Source organism: Dendronephthya gigantea, unplaced genomic scaffold, assembly GCF_004324835.1.
Source record: "Dendronephthya gigantea isolate DGI-Jeju-01 unplaced genomic scaffold, DenGig_1.0 000037F, whole genome shotgun sequence".
In the NCBI taxonomy this organism is placed as follows: domain Eukaryota; kingdom Metazoa; phylum Cnidaria; class Anthozoa; order Malacalcyonacea; family Nephtheidae; genus Dendronephthya; species Dendronephthya gigantea.
In genome coordinates, this window is record NW_021163047.1 from 1861867 (window position 1) to 1883210 (window position 21344).

General features: G+C 36.2%; 3 protein-coding genes across 9 annotated transcripts in view; 1 reads left to right on the forward strand and 2 right to left on the reverse strand.

Moving 5' to 3' along the window:
* Positions 1–21344, reverse strand: part of LOC114526137 — a 221341-nt gene that overhangs the window by 160277 nt on the left and 39720 nt on the right. For all 7 annotated transcript variants that reach the window (XM_028547652.1, XM_028547649.1, XM_028547644.1 and 4 more), the window contains one exon: positions 12373–12486. The gene's annotated coding sequence lies outside the window, so the exon portion shown is untranslated. The remainder of the gene's footprint in view (positions 1–12372; positions 12487–21344) is intronic.
* LOC114526125 lies at positions 8013–9003 on the reverse strand. The gene is made up of 2 exons (XM_028547624.1): positions 8835–9003; positions 8013–8719 (listed from the first exon to the last, which is right to left on the reverse strand). Exons 1-2 carry the CDS (start codon positions 9001–9003, stop codon positions 8013–8015), a joined length of 876 nt encoding a protein of 291 aa, XP_028403425.1.
* Positions 13808–15481, forward strand: LOC114526126 (uncharacterized protein K02A2.6-like). Its single transcript, XM_028547626.1, has one exon. The coding sequence runs from the start codon at positions 13808–13810 to the stop codon at positions 15479–15481; it is 1674 nt and encodes a 557-aa protein (XP_028403427.1).

A 21344-nucleotide genomic window follows, 5' to 3' on the forward strand; every position in this document is an offset into this window, starting at 1 on the left:
GTTGAGCAGTAATGTAAGAAAGCAATAGGCTATTTCTGATGTATTTAGAAAAGCAGCAAATTCAGCTTTGCCGTATGTGTTTCTCGTTCCCGTATAAATTTTAATGCTTGAACGTCTGATGGTGTATGCAGACGTTCAAGCATTTTGAAATATCATCAGTAGCCGTCTTAATGCGTTCTAAATCTTCGATAACTTGATAAAAAAATTATTCTCCGGCTCGAAAAGCTTTTGTGGTATTTAAAGAACGCAGCAAAAATATAATAAATAATGGCATTGTTGAAACAGTTCGAGTATTTACGCGGTTTGGGCCTTCTAGTCTACATTCCTAGAGACTTGTAAGTTTAATATTGCCAAGGGTACGGTGTGATATTCGAGTGTAAACGAATGTTAAATAAGGCATTTTCCATTCGTACGAATGTTACCAATGGTAAGGTCATTTAGCGTGCATGCGTGAGACCGTGCTCAGCAAAAGACAATCGCAGCATGACACAATTGACGATACGAAAACTCTTACAACATTGTTACAATTTCCCTTTTACCATTAGCATACATTCATTTTCGTATTCACAACACGAAAATATGATAAAATAACTTTGTCTATTGGTACACTTGCTACAATATCGGATACGTGCGGGTGATTTTAACAACGATGCTTGGAAAGAATTTTAATTTCTTTGTTGTTGTTTCGTTGCTTCGCTAAATTTCCAGCGAAACTTTGCAAAATCCTTTTTCGCATTGACTTTCAATTTAAATAGATTCATGCAATCTCGTAGCAATGTTGCCTGAAGACACTTGCAGATGAATTCCGGCATGTTGCTGAAAATTGGGAAAGCCGTCTCGTATATTGTTGGATTAATTGTTTCACCGTATCTCTCGTCATGCCTGTTAAACTTAAAGCGTTCGTAGTTTCATTTGTCTCAACAATAAAAGTCTCTTCAAATTTCTTTATAGCTGTAGCGAAACCGTCTTTATCATTCCTAACCGTAAAATGCATCAGGCTTTCAAACATTCCCATCGCTTGATTCGCATATTGGCTAATTATTAACAAAAATGCGTCTTCACTTCTTGAATTGCTCTTCGCATTCATCTAATCGAGAAACTATACAGACCAAAAGATAAGTCTCCCATTCTCGATGAAATACTGTCATAGTATTTCTAGAATATGAAATTTCCGCTTTGCCTTTGGCTTTTGCCTTCGACTTCAAGCCTGCATGTCTTGATCTGTATCATGCACTATCAGACATTGCTTATAAAGTGCGAAGGAATGTCTTCCCGAGTAAAACTAAAACAACGCTGTTCACAATCCTACATCTGAAACCATGTTTCAGTGGGTTTAACATATTTACATTTCAAAATAAGCTTTCTTATGTGAACTTCACAGCGTTTAAATTAAGAGTGACTAAACATTACGTCTGAATCTGGCTAAAAACTTAACAAAAAGCTCGCCTTCCATGCACGATAAGTATCGCAACAGCTAGCAATCTAGTGTTTATTCAACATATTTATCCAACCAAAACCTGTCTGTAATCGTAACCCTGAATCTGACAAGAGGTATCTTGTCCACAATTTGATTTGCTCATGACATGTAAAGAGAAACAGCCAACATTACATGGCTTGCACATTGTGAGAATTAAGTGTTATATAGTGTTACACAAAATGACTCAATTCAGACCAAGCTATGGATCAGCTATGCATCATGCTGATGAATGTGTGTGTGGTGTGTTCATCATTAAAATCTCTAAAATTCTAAATGTTAAACAGTTCATCCAATGTTGCTAATATATTGTATTATTTATTAATAGTTTGAAATATTCTCGGTAAACATTTTCGGTATGATCTTGAATTGATAATCAATTATTGCTAAATATTTTAGGGTGTAGCCGTAGGAACGAGAATGCTGAAAAATTTAATATAAAATGATTCAATATTACACAATAAAAACAATAAAAACAAAGTAATACCTTTTTATTTCAAGTACAACAGAGCGCCGATATCAGTAATCTATTAAAAGATCGTTTTACCAAAAGAAATATGACGAAAAAATTCGTTTTTTTTTCACCAACTAAATTTAAAAATAACAATTATCAAACCAGTGACAGTTAACTGTCTGTGGAATAAATTCAAGTATTCCTTGGTGTCCATGTGAAATTCCTCAGTTTTTCTGACTGGTCGAAGCCGAAGGTCCGGGCGAGCAAGCGAGGTTAATAAAGTTTATTATATGGCATAAGGCATGTATTTACAGTTAAAACAAACAAGAAATGCATGAATTCGTATTGGTAGTCTGGTACCACTGCCTGGTACACATTTGATAAAAAGTACCAAAATATTGCATTATATAGCTAAAGTCTGGAGCCATCTTACTAATTTGAATAGCAATTAAATATGCCTTTCAGAATTAATTTGTGCCATTTTCTTTCTAAATTTAATACAGAAGAACAGAAGCAAAAATTGGGTCATTGCGATGTCAGAAGCAGTACAAAACTTTCTCTTAAACATAACAGTTTCAACAAAATGACGAGCTGCTTTTTTATTTTCACATCGTTTGTTTTTTTCTGCCTTACAATTAATGCAAATTGGATCCCTCTTTGCACAAACACATTCTTTGTCTACACGGTCCATTCCGTTACAACGACAGTCGACAGCATCGAGTCATATTTAAACTACAAGCAGCTACAATACTTACTTACGTGGTGTACCTACAAGCTATTATTTGCATTAAGCAAAAAGATAAAATATTTAAAAATGTTTATAATTATATTGTATTTATATGGAGTATAGAAAAACATACGTGGTAAATTATATCGTGCATGTGCATGACAAATACTTTTATCTTGCAACTTCACGGTTATACAACAATATAAATAATATATTCGAGAAATAGGAAGTTAGCAATGCGAAATCACTGTAGGCATGAGTAATCGCTGTCGCTGATATTCACGAATCAACATTTAATCATGCCATTTAGGGGCTGATTACATGGACCGGGATAGCACGTTTGCCGAACAAACGATTACATGATTGATTTCAATATGATATTTTAGCGAACATTTTTTAAAATCAATTGTGTAAATGTCCTAAAAATTTCAATCCTTCCTGGGTTTTAAAGTATTATATTCATTCTTGCGATTTTAGTCCAGTTTAATTTGAAAACGACCACATGCAAACTTCTACCCCGGCAACTTAGCAGGGGCGTGAAAATTTGTGTATGACATGGGTGTAGGAGTTTGGTCAACTTTTCTATGAGTATCACAAGCATTAAATATTCATAAATACTAAAAAAAATGTTGCAGTTGTATATTTAATCAATTTGCTTACAAGTAACAAAGCAATTTGACCAACTTTTTTTTATTATACTGAATTATCAGGAGGTGCCACACCCTCATACCAACCCCCTCCCCAATCGCCACACCCATATCGGCAAGCCCAGCTGGCCCGCTTGACACAACCACAGCCCGAGCTGACCCGGTTGAATGTAACTGAAACGTTTGAATTGACTATAATAAACTTTAGGGAACGGGCCAGCCTCGCCCATGCAATCCGCCCCTTACATCATGACGCGGTTTCACATCACTATGCATGGACCTATTCGAAGTAGAGCAAAAGGCCTATTGCGAGATACATAAAATAGAGGCTAGTCAGGTTTTCTATACTGCAAACATTCCAGAATAATTTGTTTCCTTCTAAATTTTAATTGAGGAAACTTCGTCTTTTGTATCTTGTGACATAAAATAAATATGATTTTGACATTGGAAAAAAATAAGACCTGATTATAACCCGACTACACCAAGAAATTGTGCTTCGCCACAGGCTTATTTCCCCTTTTCCAAAAGGTTTATGCACTTAAAAAATTGCTTTAGAATATAAAAATAGAATGCTAAAAACTTCTTATAAAAGTTTGCCTGACAAAACAGGAAACTAATTCTAAAAGAAAAGGTATCCACGATTCATCACTCATTCCAGCGATTTTAGTCCAGGTAAATCATTGACCTAAACCTTCCTTGTTATTCATTTCACTCAAGTCTCTGACTAAATTAAGAAAGATGAACAAAAATATCCTTCATTTTATAGCTTCGTTTCCTCGGTACGAAAATATTTTCCTTTAGAATTTAATTTCTAATGGAAGAAATCATGTTTTCCTATCTAGTCACATAAAGACAGCTATAACTTTAACGTTCAGGAAAATAACATAAACACTTGAAATGTATTCCTTTAGTCACAGCGTAATTTTTTATCGTAGTTTCTTTTAACGTATTTTCTTTCCGAGCCTTTTTTTCCCCAAGGGGGAAAAACATGTAATAATGATCCATGTTAATTATAGAAGGATTTTTTGTACATCGTCTTCCGTTAGGAATCGTAAAGCAGGTAAAGAGGGCTATTATACTGAATTCCTGTGTGTAGAATAAACTGAACGCTTAACAAGTAAGATGCTGAATATTCATGTACCCTTATCACAAGTACACAAAGGAAGTATGTGAATTAATCGATCTCACACGCAGGTTATAAAAACACACAGCAGGAAAATCTCTTGGATACAAAATATATTTTAAAAATATTTTTGTACTAATATTACGCAGTTCAAACGTTTTCAGAGACGTATTCCGTGTTTGTTAAATCCGTTGACTATGTTAAAGTTAATTGGCTTTTTTTAAGAAAATGTATATATCAGACAATTTGCGTGCGTTTCGCCGTTAAAACAAGAAATTCCATGCTCAATAATTTACATCACGAAAGGAGAAACTAAAAAAACATTTCAACGATTTCCGTGGTTTTCGCATTTCAGGACGTTCCATAGCTGAACGTTTTGATTTACGCGTGGTTTTCGCATTTAAACAAGAAATCGGATTCTAAACTACTTACATCAAGAAAGGAAATCTTAGAAATACTTTTCAATATTATGAATTTTGAAATATTTGTTGCCATTTCTGTCAACGAACAGAAGAGAACGCGTCGATGGAAGAAAGAAGGGAGCTGGATGAGAACGAAATACACTGCTAGAAAAGGAAAGATCACGAAAGTATCTGGAAGCTATAATTCTGCCTTCCGACACCTTAACAAAATGTATCCATTCACCGCCGAAAATAGCAATCAAATCAGAATCGATATAAGAAGCCACTGTAACTTTTGCAATAGGAAGGTTATGAAAATTTTGCACGTCATTTGGAAAAGTAATAGAAAGTAAACGAATATTAAGCGGTGTATCTCTTGTCAAGAACACTGCATTGCGAGTCGTTTTTGTACCAGATAAACACCACCAAAGAAAATCAGGTAGATGTAACTCTCCGGTTGTACGTACAATCCACGTGTTGCCACCTTTTAGTTCCCACAATTCATAAACCGAAATAAAATCAGGTAATAATAACATAACAGCACACCCATCAGAACTTATTGCGACAGAAGGGTCAGTAAACATACATGACGGCGTTTCTTGATAACACAGTTTTTCGTTACAGATTCTTAAAATAGAAAGTTTCCGATCGCCGTAAATCACAAGAACTCCATTTTTAAATACTAGTACACGTTCAAAATTTCCAATAGATTCTTCATGTTGACTTCCTAAGATATTTTCACTCGTAGGTTCATAACGATATCTAACAACCAGACGTTTATAGACCAACCAAAGATACGACTCTGACCACCAACATGCTAACGCTCGTTGTTTCAGTGCAACAGTTTGCAATGTTTCCCACTCAACACTTCTTATTAAGAAAAAGCAATTTTCAAAACAGCACGCGACATAAAAATTTTGTCTGGAGATAGTGCACGACAATCTATTTGGGCATTGTCAACAAAAGTAGCATCAGGCCATTCGAGAAGAGATTTGAAGGATAAAACACTGAGTACTTTGGGAAATCTTAAAGATAAAAGGAAACTCGTCCCATCTAATTTCGAAATGTAATTGACAAGAGTATCACAAGGCAAAAATCCAATCTCAAACACGTCAACGATCTTTTGATTTATGAAATCGTACACTACCAAAGCTAAATCATTTTTCAAATCATTTGTAAATGCTACACACTTTCTTTTTTTCCACACAAAAACGTTTGAACAATATTTATTGGAAATTATAAGTTTCTCACCAGATGGCAAACAGATATAATTCATTTTCATTTTATCATTCGAGTCGAAAGATGAATGAGGCGGGGAAAACATTTGATAAGAATCATTACTACACAAACTCTGGTCAACACGAATATTCTTGTTATCAATCTTTTCTAAGGTTTCAGAATTCAAGACGTTCATGTAATCTAAGACTGTGGAAACAGTCAACCCATAATGTGACCAAAGAAGAATGTACGAGTTACAATTACTAAACAAACAATAAGATCGCTCATCATACACATTCTCAACTTCAACCAATATATTCTTGCTTTTTACATCCCACACTTTGATTGACCTTTCCTCTAATGTGACAAGTTTCATTCCACATGAAGAAAATGAACAGTGATTGATGTCATTGGGGCCGTGCGTAATGAAGGGGACCTCTTTTTTTTGGTTAATATTGATGCAGAACCGGATTGAATTGTATAAAATATATGAGGAGTCTGGAGAAAAGGCAAAGAATTTACAAAGAGGTCCTTTACTAGTAATTTGTGCCTCAAAGATTGTTGTAAGATCTGGTATTTTAAGCATTTGAAATTTTCCCTCATGCGCAGGTATGCAAGCAACCATCGTCTGATCCGGTGACACTAAAATATCACAAACTGAACTGCCTGTAAACACAGTTTGGGGAACAATGCTTAAATTAGAATTGCTTTCCGTTGTCACATATTCTATCCAAATCTTATTTGTCGCACCCAACATATCCCTAGCTACACATTTGGAATTGACGGCACCTTGTGAAAAATCAAAGTGCCCATTAGCGAGTGCTTGCAAATATACGTAACAACGATCTTTTTCATAAGTCTTAAATATTCCAATCACTTGTGCCATCTCGGAGAAACAAACGTGTTGAATGAGGCCCCAATAAATATCTTTGGAAAGTTTAGAACGGTACGTGCCAAGAATTCGCCTTAAAAAAAAACCACTCACGTGATGAAAAAATTTTAGTTTTAAGAAGTTTATACCAACATGCACCAACCAATGAAATTCTTCTACCTCGCCTGTATCGACCAAATATTTCCAACCATTTTCTAAAGCATATCAATATCGGGAGAAATTTGGAATTCTAAAACAGACTTCAAAGCATCTATCTCGCAGAATTGTTTCTTACAAGCACGCCAGAGACGTCTATTGCCGTCTTCAACATCTGCAACGAATGCATGTTCTTCATAACCGTTCAATGTCAGCCAATCCCATAATGACTTATGATAAACAGTTAGACACCCATCGTAAACTGGAAGAATCTCTGACATTATGTCCAGAACTGCTTTGCGTATTTTAAATTCCTCTTTAGAGAGACCCATGCATGTGAAGAGAACTTTTATTGGCAGAGGTTCCTTAGAAACGGCAACGACATTGATGAAACTGTTTAAGAGATATGAAGCATCTTGCTTGAAACGTTTGAGGCCTATTTCTAAACGTTTGAACTGTTTTTCGTAATATCCGGAAATACCGTTGGAGATGTAATCACTTAGGTCGGGTTCAATTCCCACGCCCTTTTCTCTCAATTCACTGACTAAGTAATAAGCGTACAAAAACGATCCCTCACACTTTGAAATAACTGACCTTATACTATTATCATCAAGATTAGATAAACTATGACGAACAAAAAGCTCTATGTCGTGGTTGTGATCGTTGTTATCAGGGCGGATTTCCCACGGGTGAAGATGTTCAAGAATCTTTCGTACTTGTAGCTCTGGTCGACTTGAAATGAATATCTTAATCCAATCAGGCAGTTCACAAAATCTCTCAGATATCAACTCCAAAAATTCGCTTTTCTCGTCAGTTTTGCTCTCGTCCAAAGCATCAACGATGATCAACATTGGATCGTGTCTGTCAAGGGCATGGAGGGGGTCGTTCAAAAGAACACGAAATGCGTCTGACAGCGTCAGTCACTGACTGATCGAAGAATTTCACGTACGAAGAATTTCAGTTAGTTTATCACGAAATCCTTCAACATTATCACACATTTGACTGGCAAGAGACTGGAGGATTCTCTGAGGATTGCTGGAATCAGAATTTCGAAAGTCACAGAAATGGTGAGCTGCGAGTTGACCACGTTCTCTAAACACCTCGCAAAGCTTTGCAGACAAAACACTTTTCCCAACACCTGGACCTGCAGTTAAGATCAAGACCCTGGTTTCATCACTCCGAAACCAATTTGAAAGTTTTTCAAACAACCACTTTCTGGTGCCATCTTGAAATTTTCTACAAAGGTCACGAATCTTTCCAGTAAAGTTAAATTTAGCCAGTTGCTCAACATGCGAGGGATGAACATTTTCAACTTTCTTAGTTAATTTGACTACTTTACTTTCAACATCGTTTAATTTTGACATGAAATCATCCTCCTGTTGTTTCCACTCTTTTAATCTTTCAATATAACTTTCTTCTTCAGGGCTAAGAGGAGCCACCTTTAATTCATCAATAGCATTTTGATGAATTCCCAATTTGACTAACGGAACAGAAATTTCCGTCCACAGTGTTTCAAACGTTACGTCGTCCAAACCAGCAGTCGGAATATGACCATAGACTTCTTTTCTAAACATTTTGACTCTTAAAATATTTGCAGATATAGAAGTATCGCTGACTGGAGGCATCACATTCCATCCGGTGGCTGGTGCTGACAATCCACAAATATTTCGGAGTAGGACAGTCAATAGGGTGATATCAAAGTTTTTTGAATCTGCTGAACCAGATCTTGGGAAGAGTAGATCCCATTGCAAGACTTTAATTACACTGTATCGTATTCTCTGCAAGGTCTCTCTTCACGTTAGCATTCAATACGGAAGCTAAGGTGGAAGGTGGATGCACCGCATGCAAAGCATTTCTCAAAACATCTCCACCTTTATCTACCAACAATTGACATACTCTTGAATAATTAGCTTTGCCTTTCAATGGATCCATTGTTGTCTTTAAATATTAACTTCAGAATCCCCTAAAACAGAGACACAGTCAGGATAATAATTCTTATAATACTATTATATAAAGGATGTTGTATGGTTTATCAATTATAAGCTTTTTAAAGTGATATAAACACGTAAAAAGCGTTTTTACTTGGATTTGCGTTTCGTGAAAATATGGAGATCTAACTCATTTTCACTAATCTACTAGCCTGTGCACAGACGCAACGCTCCCTCATAAATTACGTCAGTGCACAGGCTACTAATCTACTGGAGATTTGGGAGTGCTAATAGGCAGCATTTTTTAAAATATTAAGAAGAAATAAATAAATAAATTACCTTTACTTTTGCATAATATTCATAGGCATAATATTTAATACGATGCTACAAAAAATCATTTTCGAGGACCCTGTCGTTCAACGAAATTTTTAGCTGTTTATGGCCTTTTGTTTCAACGTATCTAACTGTAACTGAGTACGCACATTAAAAATACTCTTTGCTACAGCCAGATTTGTTGCAAAGAATACTCTCAACTAACTAAACATTTTCTGGTTAAACTTGTATCAAACTACGTGGAAACGGGGCCTTAGGTACAATACATTAGTGCAAGTTAGGCTCGTTTCAGACGTCGAATTTTTCATGTGCAAAATCCAGTGCAAAATGAACTTAAACAAAGACTTTATCTCATTAACATTAGGTTCGGAACATGAATAGTCGACGTTTGAAAGGGGCCTCATTCATTTCTACGCCATATATATTCAGTAACTTATTAGGGTTTAAGTGTTTTAGTATTAGCTCTGCGTTTAAATTACTCTTGAACTAGAATCGTTACTCGTTGTAATAGCTAAGACCGAACAGGTTATAATATGGGAAAAAGACAGTAAATTTCAGCTATTTAAAAATATTATAAAATATATACAAAATCTTATCAAGTCAGGTCCTATCAAAAAAGGAGACGTCTTTGAAATAACGGAGTATCAGCGAGGGAATGAGCTGCCTCGCGGAGGCGTGGCTCTGGGAAACACTATAGAGGGTGTATCAAAAAAGTAGACAATTTTGAAATGTTTAGAAAACTATAAATTTAACAAAATATCTCATAGATTTGTGCTAGTATGGGTACTTTGGCATCTTCAGGACATTCTAACACTAAAAACAAACAGAAAAATTAACCTCGTAAAATGGAAGAGCGGTTTGTGGAAGCATCATTTTGAATGGCTTGTGCAAACATGAATGAGAGGTTTAAAATCCAATTTGAATTCAAGGGCTGAACGATTGGGTATTTGTTTACAAAGAATCGAAATTTCAGAAATTTTGATGAAAATTAAGTCAGCCGCGCAACTGCGTAAACGTGGGCTTTTTTCCGTTTAACTCGCAGCTTGAGTAACTTTTTTCACAACACCATTGTTAGTTTAATCACCCGAGCAATCACTCATGCATGAAATCATTCCTGCATGAAAAAAGTTACTCAAGCTGCGAGTTAAACGGAAAAAAGCCCACGTTTACGCAGTTGCGCGGCTAACTTAATTTTCATCAAAATTTCTGAAATTTCGATTCTTTGTAAACAATTACCCAAACGTTCAGCCCTTGAATTCAAATCGGATTTTAAACTTCTCATTCATGTTTGCACAAGCCATTCAAAATGATGCTTCCACAAACCGCTCTTCCATTTTTCGAGGTTAATTTTTCTGTTTGTTTTTAGTGTTAGAATGACCTGAAGATGCCAAAGTACCCATACTAGCACAAATCTATGAGATATTTTGATAAATTTATAGTTTTCTAAACATTTCAAAATTGTCTACTTTTTTTTGATACACCCTGTATAGGTTTTTCCTCTCATGTTTGTGAATAGTTCAAATCGTATCTTACTCACAGATGCCAAGTCACCGTCGTTTATAATAAGCAGTCCTCTGTAAAGCCTCAGTGTGAATATAGGGGTCCAACAAGGAAGCATTCTTGGGCCGCTTTTATTCATTATCTATGTGAATGTGAACAATTTACCCAATTGTATCAAATCATGTAATATCTCTATGTATGAGAATGATACTGCCGTTTACTTTTCTTCAAAGACAGTCAAGGTATTGAATTAAACGAGGAACTGGCAAATGTTCAAAAGTGGTTCACAGACAGTCTCGTAACCTTAAATGAGAAGAAATCTAAATTGATACTAATTGGTGGCCATCAACGACTTAAATCTTGTTCTGGTGTTTCCATCGGTATCAATGGGTCAATACGATTGTGCGTGATGAGGATGCGCAGGTTCTTCATTGATGATGAACTTCGAAATTGAATTCCTAGTTTTTATCGCTTAAATAACTCACAGAATGTGCCAATGCGAAGTCTAATTTTACTCGAGACATGCATACCCTGATCAATTTCAATACCTATGCTCTAGTAACACTCTGTTGTCTAGATGACATTGGTTTAGGGAGTTGATTAATAGATGCCATTATATTAAATAAATGAACGTTTTTCGCCGATATTTAACAAAAGTGAGAGACAAGGCGCGTCTAGCTGATCTACATAGATAACGTAAAACTGTACTAGCTCTAGGGAGCTACATTAAACGGATCTTTTACTAAAGATCACGTAAAACTGTACTAGCTGTAAAGAGCTACATTAAACTGATCTTTTACTATAGATCACGTAAAACTGTACTAGCTGTAGGGAGCTTCATTAAACTGATCTTTTACTATGGATCACGTAAAACTGTACTAGCTGTAGGTAGCTACATTAAACTGATCTTTTACTATAGATCACGTAAAACTGTACTAGCTGTAAGGAGCTACATTAAACTGATCTTTTACTATAGATCACGTAAAACTGTACTAGCTGTAGGGAGCTACATTAAACTGATCTTTTACTATAGATCACGTAAAACTGTACTAGCTGTAGGGAGCTACATTAAACTGATCTTTTACTATAGATCACGTAAACTGTACTAGCTGTAGGGAGCTACATTAAACTGATCTTTTACTATAGATCACGTAAACTGTACTAGCTCTAGGGAGCTTCATTAAACTGATCTTTTACTATAGATCACGTAAAACTGTACTAGCTGTAGGGAGCTACATTAAACGGATCTTTTACTATAGATCACGTAAAACTGTACTAGCTGTAAGGAGCTACATTAAACGGATGTTTTACTATAGATCACGTAAAACTGTACCAGCTGTAGGGAGCTACATTAAACTGATCTTTTACTATAGATCACGTAAAACTGTACTAGCTGTAGGGAGCTACATTAAACGGATCTTTTACTATAGATCACGTAAAACTGTACTAGCTGTAGGGAGCTACATTAAACTGATCTGTTACCATAGATCACGTAAAACTGTACTAGCTGTAGGGAGCTTCATTAAACGGAACTTCGCACCTTGACTCAGAGAACTTCTCACACGAGTTGAATAACTTTGAGTTGTCCTCGCTGTAAACACTCAACCAACATTATACAACATTGTGTATAAGCAAAATAATGGTAGATCTCCTCCTAAAATTATAATTGAAACAATATTAAACAAGGATCCAGATGAAATGTTACACACAAAACAGGCACATCAAATGTGGTTCAGAAATTGAGTGTTTACACTAATACAAGAAAACGTCGAGCAAATTAAAGACCAGTTTTAAATTATGATGAAAAAAGAGGTCACTTTAGAAAATCTCCAAACAAGTCTGATTTTCCGTTACGCTGCTCTAAAATCTCACACTCTGGGACTGTATATAATTTTACATTTATTTAGGAATCAATTCACGCTCTAATACACAACTAAATTACAACAATGATTATAACCTATATTTATAATAACAAAACAGAATGCTTTACCAATCAATGATGCATTTGCCTGACGCATCTCTTACAGGACTGCAGGATGTTTTTTTCTGTAGTTTTCGCTCCACTACAACCCACGTTTGCGTCCGCTGACGTTATTGTGTGGGATATTGGTTTCACGGTTGCTGCTACGTGCTACCTCAAAACCTCCATTTCCTATGCTATATAATACTACACTATTAACACTTACATAACAATTCCTTTATTAAAAATACATATTACAAATTACGACCATAACACTATAGAAACCCACTTACTTAATAAAAAGTGAGTTTAAGATGCACAAAATCTACGACGCGGACGTGGCATGAAAATTGCTACTAGTGTGAGTATAGACAGAGCCACTCTATCATTTCATATGCTCTACAGCAGATTATATAATTTCCATGTACTGGAGTGCGGCAAGGATTGAATGAAAAACATTAGTGAGAAATTAGTGAATTTTCAGCGTCGTAGCTGGAACCTTAATTGGGGAGTGTATATTCATATATTTGTATTATGATGACTGATTTCTTTCGTACGTTATTGTTCCTACGATATGCAAACATGATTATATGAATATAAGAAATAGGAGACTGAATGGACATAATAAATATAACAGTTGTTGTCAGGCTGAGGATTGAGTTGTGTTCAACACAACTTTCATTCTGTGGGTTTGAATTAAAATTATTTTTAAAAAAATCTTTCATGTGTGGGATAAGGACATTTCAGAAATACTTGTATTACATTAAATATAGCTTAACATTTTCGGTAATATAGAAGATATACGACCAAGGAAAACTTTTTAGGGAAGTGATTTGTGTTATGTTTATGTTAATTTTATGTTATTAGGTGTATGTTAATTGTTTTATGTTATGTACATATCGTATAGTGTTTAGTATAAAAGGGGCAGAACTTGCTTAATAAATGTTAGTTCATTTTAAAACGTCTCGAGTTTTGGTAAACATAATAATTGGCGACGAGGATTTTGTGTATTACGATGGACGAAGAAGGGCAAGCTGCCCAGCCAAATGTTGGTTTTAATCTGTCGTTCATGGGACATATGGAAGAATATTCGTCGAATAATGACTGGAAGCAGTACGTCGAGCGGCTTGAAATATTTTTCGAAGTGAACAATGTACCTACGGAGAAACAAGCATCGAGCATACTTACCTTAATGGGTAGTAAGATGTATGCTTTGCTGAGATCTATTACAGCGCCGAGAAGACCGAAAGAACTAACGTATCAAGAAATTGTAGAGACGTTGACTCAACATTTGGAGCCAAAACCGATCGTTATTGCCGAGCGATACAAGTTCCACAAGGCTGAACAAGAACAGTCTGAATCGATAAGGGATTATCTCGCTAAACTACAGAGACTAGCTGAAACTTGTGAATTTGGTGGCTATCGTGATGAAGCGATTCGAGACCGATTTGTGTGTGGATTAAGAAACCGGGTGATTCAAAGCAAGCTATTAGGTGAAGCGGAATTGACTTTAAAGTTAGCCGTGGAAAAAGCTTGCACAGCGGAATTAACGGACAGAGAAACCTCAGCCTTGCATGGAGAATCGTTGCACCGACTAGAGACCGTATTTCCCGAGTGTTTTCGTTGTGGCAAGAAGAATCACGTTCCGGACAAGTGCTTCTTTCGAAAGTCGAAATGTCATGGTTGTCAAAATTATGGACATATCATTAAGAAATGTCCCGAGAGATCTGGCAACAATAACTGGAAGAAAATAAGATCTGGAAAGTCGAAAGGGAAGGATGACAAGAGGAAAAAAAAGAAACCGAGCGGAATCCATAACGTAAAGACAGATAGCGACGTTGAAAGTGACTGCGAAAGCCAAGAAGAGGTTATGGATACAACATGGCCGGTGTTTATGTTGACTGATTCGGGGAGAAAACAAACAGAGCTGAAAGTACTCGTATCGATTGAAGGAAAACCAGTAACTATGGAAGTGGATACGGGAGCTGCGGTGTCAATTATGCCAGAAAGCGTCTGGAGGAAATTGTCGTCAACAAAACCAGTACGAAAGTCCAACGTTAAATTGCGAAGTTATTCCGGGCACGAAATTCCGGTGTTGGGTGAAATTGATGTGGGCGTGGTGTATGGAAACCAAAAGGCTCATCTACCTGTTATAGTGACTAATAATGAAGGTCCTGTTCTATTAGGTCGCAACTGGTTGTCGGTGTTAAAGCTGAATTGGAGTCAAATAAAGAAAGTTTCAGTTAAGCGGGTCAACAATGTGGAGCAACTAACTAGTCAGTATTCCTCGTTATTTGATGATTCGTTGGGTACGGTCAAAGGAGTGAAGGCACATTTGAAGATGAAGCCAAACGCGACGCCCAAATTTTTCAAACCCAGACCTGTTCCATTTGCTCTGAAAGACAAAATCGGCGAGGAACTAAACCGGTTGGAGGAACTAGGGGTGTTGAAAAAGGTCGAGTTTTCCGAGTGGGCAACTCCAATCGTGCCTGTATTGAAACCAGATGGAAGTGTACGGATATGTGGGGATTATAAAGTCACCATTAATCCATGTCTTGATGTGCAAGAATATCCAATGCCTACTGCTGAGGAATTATTTACAAAACTAAACGGGGGCGAGAAATTCTCGAAGATTGATCTATCAGCTGCGTACCAACAAGTTCTTTTGGACGACGAGTCAAAGCCATAGGTTACGATTAACACTCATTTGGGGCTATATCGGTACACGAGATTGCCTTTTGGAGTAGCCTCAAGCCCAGCCATTTTCCAAAAGACTATGGACGTGGTGTTGAATGGTCTGCAAGGAATTGGAGGTATTCTTGATGATTTGATCATTACGGGCAAGAATGATGAGGAACATTTGCGAAATCTCGACAGCACTCTTAATCGTCTTCAGAGTATGGGGATTCAGCTGAAGAAATCAAAGTGTGTGTTCCTGCAACCCTCAGTAGAGTATTTTGCATTTGTGGTGGATCGACAAGGAATCCATCCTTCGCCTCGTAAAGTTCAAGCCATTCGGGAAGTTCCAATTCCAGAAAATCCAACAGATTTAAAGTAATTCCTGGGTTTTGTGAACTATTATCGCAAGTTCATTCCGGATATGGCAACTTTGGTAAATCCTCTTAATCGGTTGCTATCCCAAGATGTTCCTTGGAACTGGTCCGACGACTGTCAGAAGGCATTTGAAACTTTAAAGTCAGCTTTGGAGAAGTCACCATTGTTACCGCATTACGACCCCAAGAAATCCGTGAGACTAGCTGCTGATGCATCGTCCTGTGGAATAGGAGCTGTACTATCGCATGTATCTGATGATGGAGAAGAACAACCAATAGCTTATGCGTCTCGAACACTCTACGCTAGTGAACAAAATTATTCCATGATCGAAAAAGAGGCCTTGGCAACAATTTTTGGATTGAAGAAGTTTCACCAGTACCTATATGGACGGCGTTTTTCGTTAATAACTGATCACAAGCCTCTCACGTTGATTCTGGGACCTAAGCGTGGTGTTCCTGTGTTAGCAGTATCACGTCAGCAGAGATGGGCGATTCAACTTGGGGCGTATCAATATGATATCGAATATCGAACTTCCAAGAATAATGCTAATGCTGATGCGTTGTCCCGGTTGCCGAGGAAAGTTGTGGAAGAGCCAGATGGGTGGACTTCAGAAGCTGAAGAAGTAAATCGAGTTCAACTGGAACGGGCACCGATTTCGGTTTGTATGATCCGAGAAGCTACGCAAAAAGATCCTGTTTTGTCTCGCGTGGTTTATTTCTTGTTGCATGGTTGGCCAGAGGAACGTAGTTTTTTTTTATATAAACATATTTATTGACTTTAGTGTTTACCCAAGAGCGTACACGCTCATCGAGGGGCTCACGCTACATTTGACATTACAAATAATTGAATAACACTTACAACAGGAGAAGACGAACATTACAAAAAAGAAAAGAAAAACCAACAGCAAAGGTGATAAAAGCTGGTTCAATTGAAGGTTCAGAAGTAAAAAATTAATTCTTAGAAAAACGATTAGTTTGCTTAATATATTTTTGAACATGCATAAATATACATCTATTACTATCTACACTCAAATCAGCTGAACCAAACAAAAATATTTTAGACTTTTGAGAATCCGACAAGAGATACCAGCCTTCACCATAAATATGAGCAGCAGCCGAGAGTAAGGATAATCTAAGAGCAGCATAACGAGGACAATATAACAAATAATGAATGACTGATTCACAAGAATCTCCACATAAACATGCTGGAGATAATCTACAATTAATTTTAAACAAATAATAGTTTAGAGCATTACAATTAAGGCGCAAACGAGTGTGTAAGATAGAAGAATGCCTATCAATAGAAAAATCATAATAGCCAGTATAAGTTTGAATGTCAAAAAACGAAGTTAATTAGCTCTTAAATAAACCAATCGACTTTGAATTTCGATCATTAATATCAGTGCTATTCCATAATATAGTAGTTGAAGGAAAAAACGATTTTTTAAATCTCTCAGTTTTCACACCAAAAAGAGAAAAGTCAGAAGCATTTCTTAGGGATAGACCCGACCTTTGTTTTACTGTTGAGGCAGTAAATCCAACAAATAATTTGGTGTTAGCATATTTACAATTTTAAAGTATAAAATAAGTTTATGAATGGATCGCCTAGTTTTCATATCTTCCCAAGCTAATTCCTCCAATAACCGTACTCTACTAGTACCCTTCATAGCACCTACGACCACTGTTGCAGCTTGATATTGAACGTGCTCAATGAGATCACTTTCATTTTCAGAGCAACCATCCCAAAGAACATCAGCATATTCCATCACTGGTCTGATAAGAGACTTGTACAATTTTGATAAAGTCTCTCTATTTAACTTAAACTTAAAACTTTTTAAAAGATTAAGTTTTTTTTGACGCTTTCTCATAAATATTGAGTATATGTGCTCTCCAAGAAAGATTTGAAGATAGGGTAACCCCTAAATGCTTATGATTACTAACTATTTCAAACGGCTCATTTGCAAAATATAACGTTGGATGTGCTGGTTTGAACATTTTAGCTGAAAATGTGACAGATTTGGTTTTGCCTGGATTTATAGTAAGATGCCAGTGACGTGTCCATTCATTAATGCATTGCAAATCATTATTAAGTCTTTCCGCAGATATATCTATATCTTCAACTACTTCAAGAAGAGAAGTATCGTCAGCATAAAGAAAAGAGTCACACTGAAGATCCTGAGTAATATCGTTTATATAAATTAAGAAAAGTAATGGACCTAACACGGAACCTTGTGGAACGCCAGCCTCGATTTCATTCCAGTCAGATGACTGGCCATCAATTATAACCCTTTGTTTTCTTCCAAACAAATAACTTTTAAACCATTTTAAAGACCCGCTCACCAAGTAACTCAAGCTTATAAATAAGTCCTCTATGCCAAACCCTATCGAAGGCTTTACTAATATCCAAAAAGACCATGCGAACTTCTTTACCTGAATCTAATGCTTCGTATATTTTATGAACAATTAAAATAAGTTGATTTACTGTTGAATCACCAGGGCGAAACCCGCTTTGAAAACGATTCAAAAACTGAATTTCTAATAAAAAATTTTAGAGCCTAGTAAAAACTATTTTTTCCATAATTTTGGATAAGGATATCAAAAGTGAAACTGGTCGATAATTTAATTTTGACTGGCGGTCATCTTTTTTAAAAATAGGTATTACATTTGCCAACTTCCATTTAAACGGAAAAATTCCTCTAGAAAGAGAGATATTTATAAATCTAGAAAAAGATTTGGCAATACCATTTGCACTAGCTTTAATTAAAAAATTACCAACACCATCGACACCACAAGCTTTAGAAACATCGACACTATTAAGTAAAATTTTTACCTCATGTTCGCACGTGGAAATATCTGACAATGTTCTTATATTTTGAAGGCAATTAAATTTGGTAGTGGAGAATCATTATTTTCCAATCTACACTGTGTGCTGAAATATTTATTAAAAATTTCAGCTTTCTCTCTTGCGTCAATTATTAAGCGATCATTTTCAATTAATGTAGGGATTCCAGATTGTATTTTATTACCAAACAATGATTTCACTAACCCCCACCACTTTTTCGGTCCAATATGTGGGTTCTGTAATTCTACATTTAGATTTGCAAAATATCTTTCCTTGCTTGAACGTATTAACGATGTGGTATAATTTCTTTGCGTTTTGTAATTTTCCCACGCCACTAAATTTTTCAACCGCCTAAAAACTTTTAACAACCTATTTCTTTTGCGAATTGAACGCCTAATTCCAGAAGTCATCCAAGGTTTATCTCTTGGACGAATAACAACTGTTCTGTTCGGAACAAAAGTTTTAAGTACTTGCTCAAAACAATTAAACCACTCATTATATAAATCATCGACGTTTTTAACATCCTGAAATAATTTATCCCAATTTACCTCCGACAGGGCTTGACATAACGTATTAGAATCTACTTTGGCTAAGTCCCATATGTGTCGTTTATAACATTTTTGTTTTGCGAAGGAAATGCTCATCCGAGCATAAACTAAAGAATGGTCACAATTATATGGAGGGCTTAAAGTACCAGAATTAACAAAATATCCCGGAGAATTTGTTATAATTAGATCAAGTATTGAGGCACCGTGTGCTGTTATACGGGTTGGTTCATTTATCACTTGAAAAAGGCTATTGCACTCCATCCACCTATAAAAATATATTCCGAAGTCACTACTAGACTGAATATCGTTTACATCAAAATGAGCATTAAAATCCCCAAGAAGTAAAACAAAAGTGCCGGGTCTAGCGTTTATACTATCTACACAAAATTGTAAATGATCCAAAAGTGCGTCATTAAGTACCGAATTATTATTTGGTGGTCGATAACAAACACCACAAACAAATGTTAAAGAATTGACTTTGATTTCAACAAACAGTAATTCAAAATCATCGTGTTCTAAATCATTACGCCTTATAGAAGCTAAACTAGAAGAAACATACAATGCAACACCCCCCGCTCTTCTACCATCTTTTCTGTCCAATCTAAACATCGGACTAAAGCCTGGTATACATAATGAATCACTAGAAATACTCTGATTTAACCAAGTTTCAGAAACAGCAAAAATATCTAGTTTGTGTTCGATAACAACAGACGAAATCTCATCAAATTTGTCTTCAACATTCAAACTTTTAGCATTAATATGGCCTATATTTAGTGTTGAATTACGTGGACCGGGGTTACTTTCAACGTCTCCAGACAATAGAATTAACAAAACTAAATAAGCTAAGTGGCATACCGCCACCTTATCTTCAATACATAAGAATTGACTAATAAGAGTCCAAGTAGCTGCTCTATGCATTATTAAACTAGGCGCCATTAAAATTAAGGTACCAATATAAAATTGCCTCGGGCTGCTCAATAGTTAAACAATTAAATGCGAGAAAAATAAACACAATAAAGGACAAAGAAATAGGAAAAGCACTCATAGCTATCAAAGTATAATAAAATTGAGTAAAGGGTAAAAGGAAGGAGATTATCAATCATGAATATGTACTCAAGTCCTCTTTTCGCTTAATAATAGAAGTTTTACCGTCATCTTTTCTCTTAACAAAGATATGACCATCCGAGGTATAGACCAAAGCTGTATCACGGCACTTTTCTTTTGCATACATCAACAGTTGCTGATTGTTTCTTGTTAAATCTTCATTCACGTACAGAAATTTCCCCCGCAGCCTACGCTTGTTTTTTAATATTGATAACTTGCTGTGAAAGCTTTTAAGCTTGATTATAATAGCACGAGGACGGCCATCGTCGCGCTGGGGTTTACCGGTTCGGTGGGCACGATCAATTTCACTTCGCTCGATTGCCACTCCCAACTCGCGATCACAAAATTTTACAACTTCATCGTAGCAGTCCTCTGTTTCTTTCTCAATAATACCATAGAAACGTAGATTGTTTCGGCGAGAGTACTGCTCATTTTCGTTCGCTTTAGCATTGACTTCATCCAACTTTCGATGCAGCTCTGTCACTTCTCGTTTTAAGCAAGTATTCGTGTCCTCAAGCGCTTTCATTCTAACATCGATTAGTTCAACGAATTCGTTCTTAAAACACTTGATAGCCGCTTCGACTGCGACATTAATTGCTGTAGAAAGAACTGCTTTAAAGTCATCTGATTTCATAAAAGCTTCTATCTTTTGATCGAGATTGACATGACACCCATCGCCTTCGACTTTCGAACTTGAACGAGTCTTTGACATGATATCAAAACGTAATAAATTATCAGCAATCAATTTCAAAGGACTTCACATAAATTCAAAATAGCTCCACAACCTTTCACTCAAAGGTTACATATAAATTTTAAAGATATCAGTATTTGTAATTAGCTTATAAACAGAGCTCAAAATCGCGATGCTCGCTCCTTGCCTGTCGAGGAACTTCGATTTTACTTCACCAAGCAAGACGAGTTTACTGTAGAAGAAGGCTGTCTTCTTAGAGGAACCAGAGTGGTGATTCCAACTAGATATCAAGAGCAAGTGTTGATGGAGTTACA

Excerpts from the sequence above, each read along its gene's own strand:
- LOC114526125 (XM_028547624.1), bottom strand. The coding sequence starts at position 9,003 with ATGGATCCATTGAAAGGCAAAGCTAATTATTCAAGAGTATGTCAATTG. Across the intron at positions 8,720-8,834 it reads TGCAGAGAATACGATACAGT|CACCAGCCACCGGATGGAAT; the intron begins GTAATTAAAGTC and ends GTGGATTGTCAG.
- LOC114526126 (XM_028547626.1), top strand. The coding sequence starts at position 13,808 with ATGGACGAAGAAGGGCAAGCTGCCCAGCCAAATGTTGGTTTTAATCTG.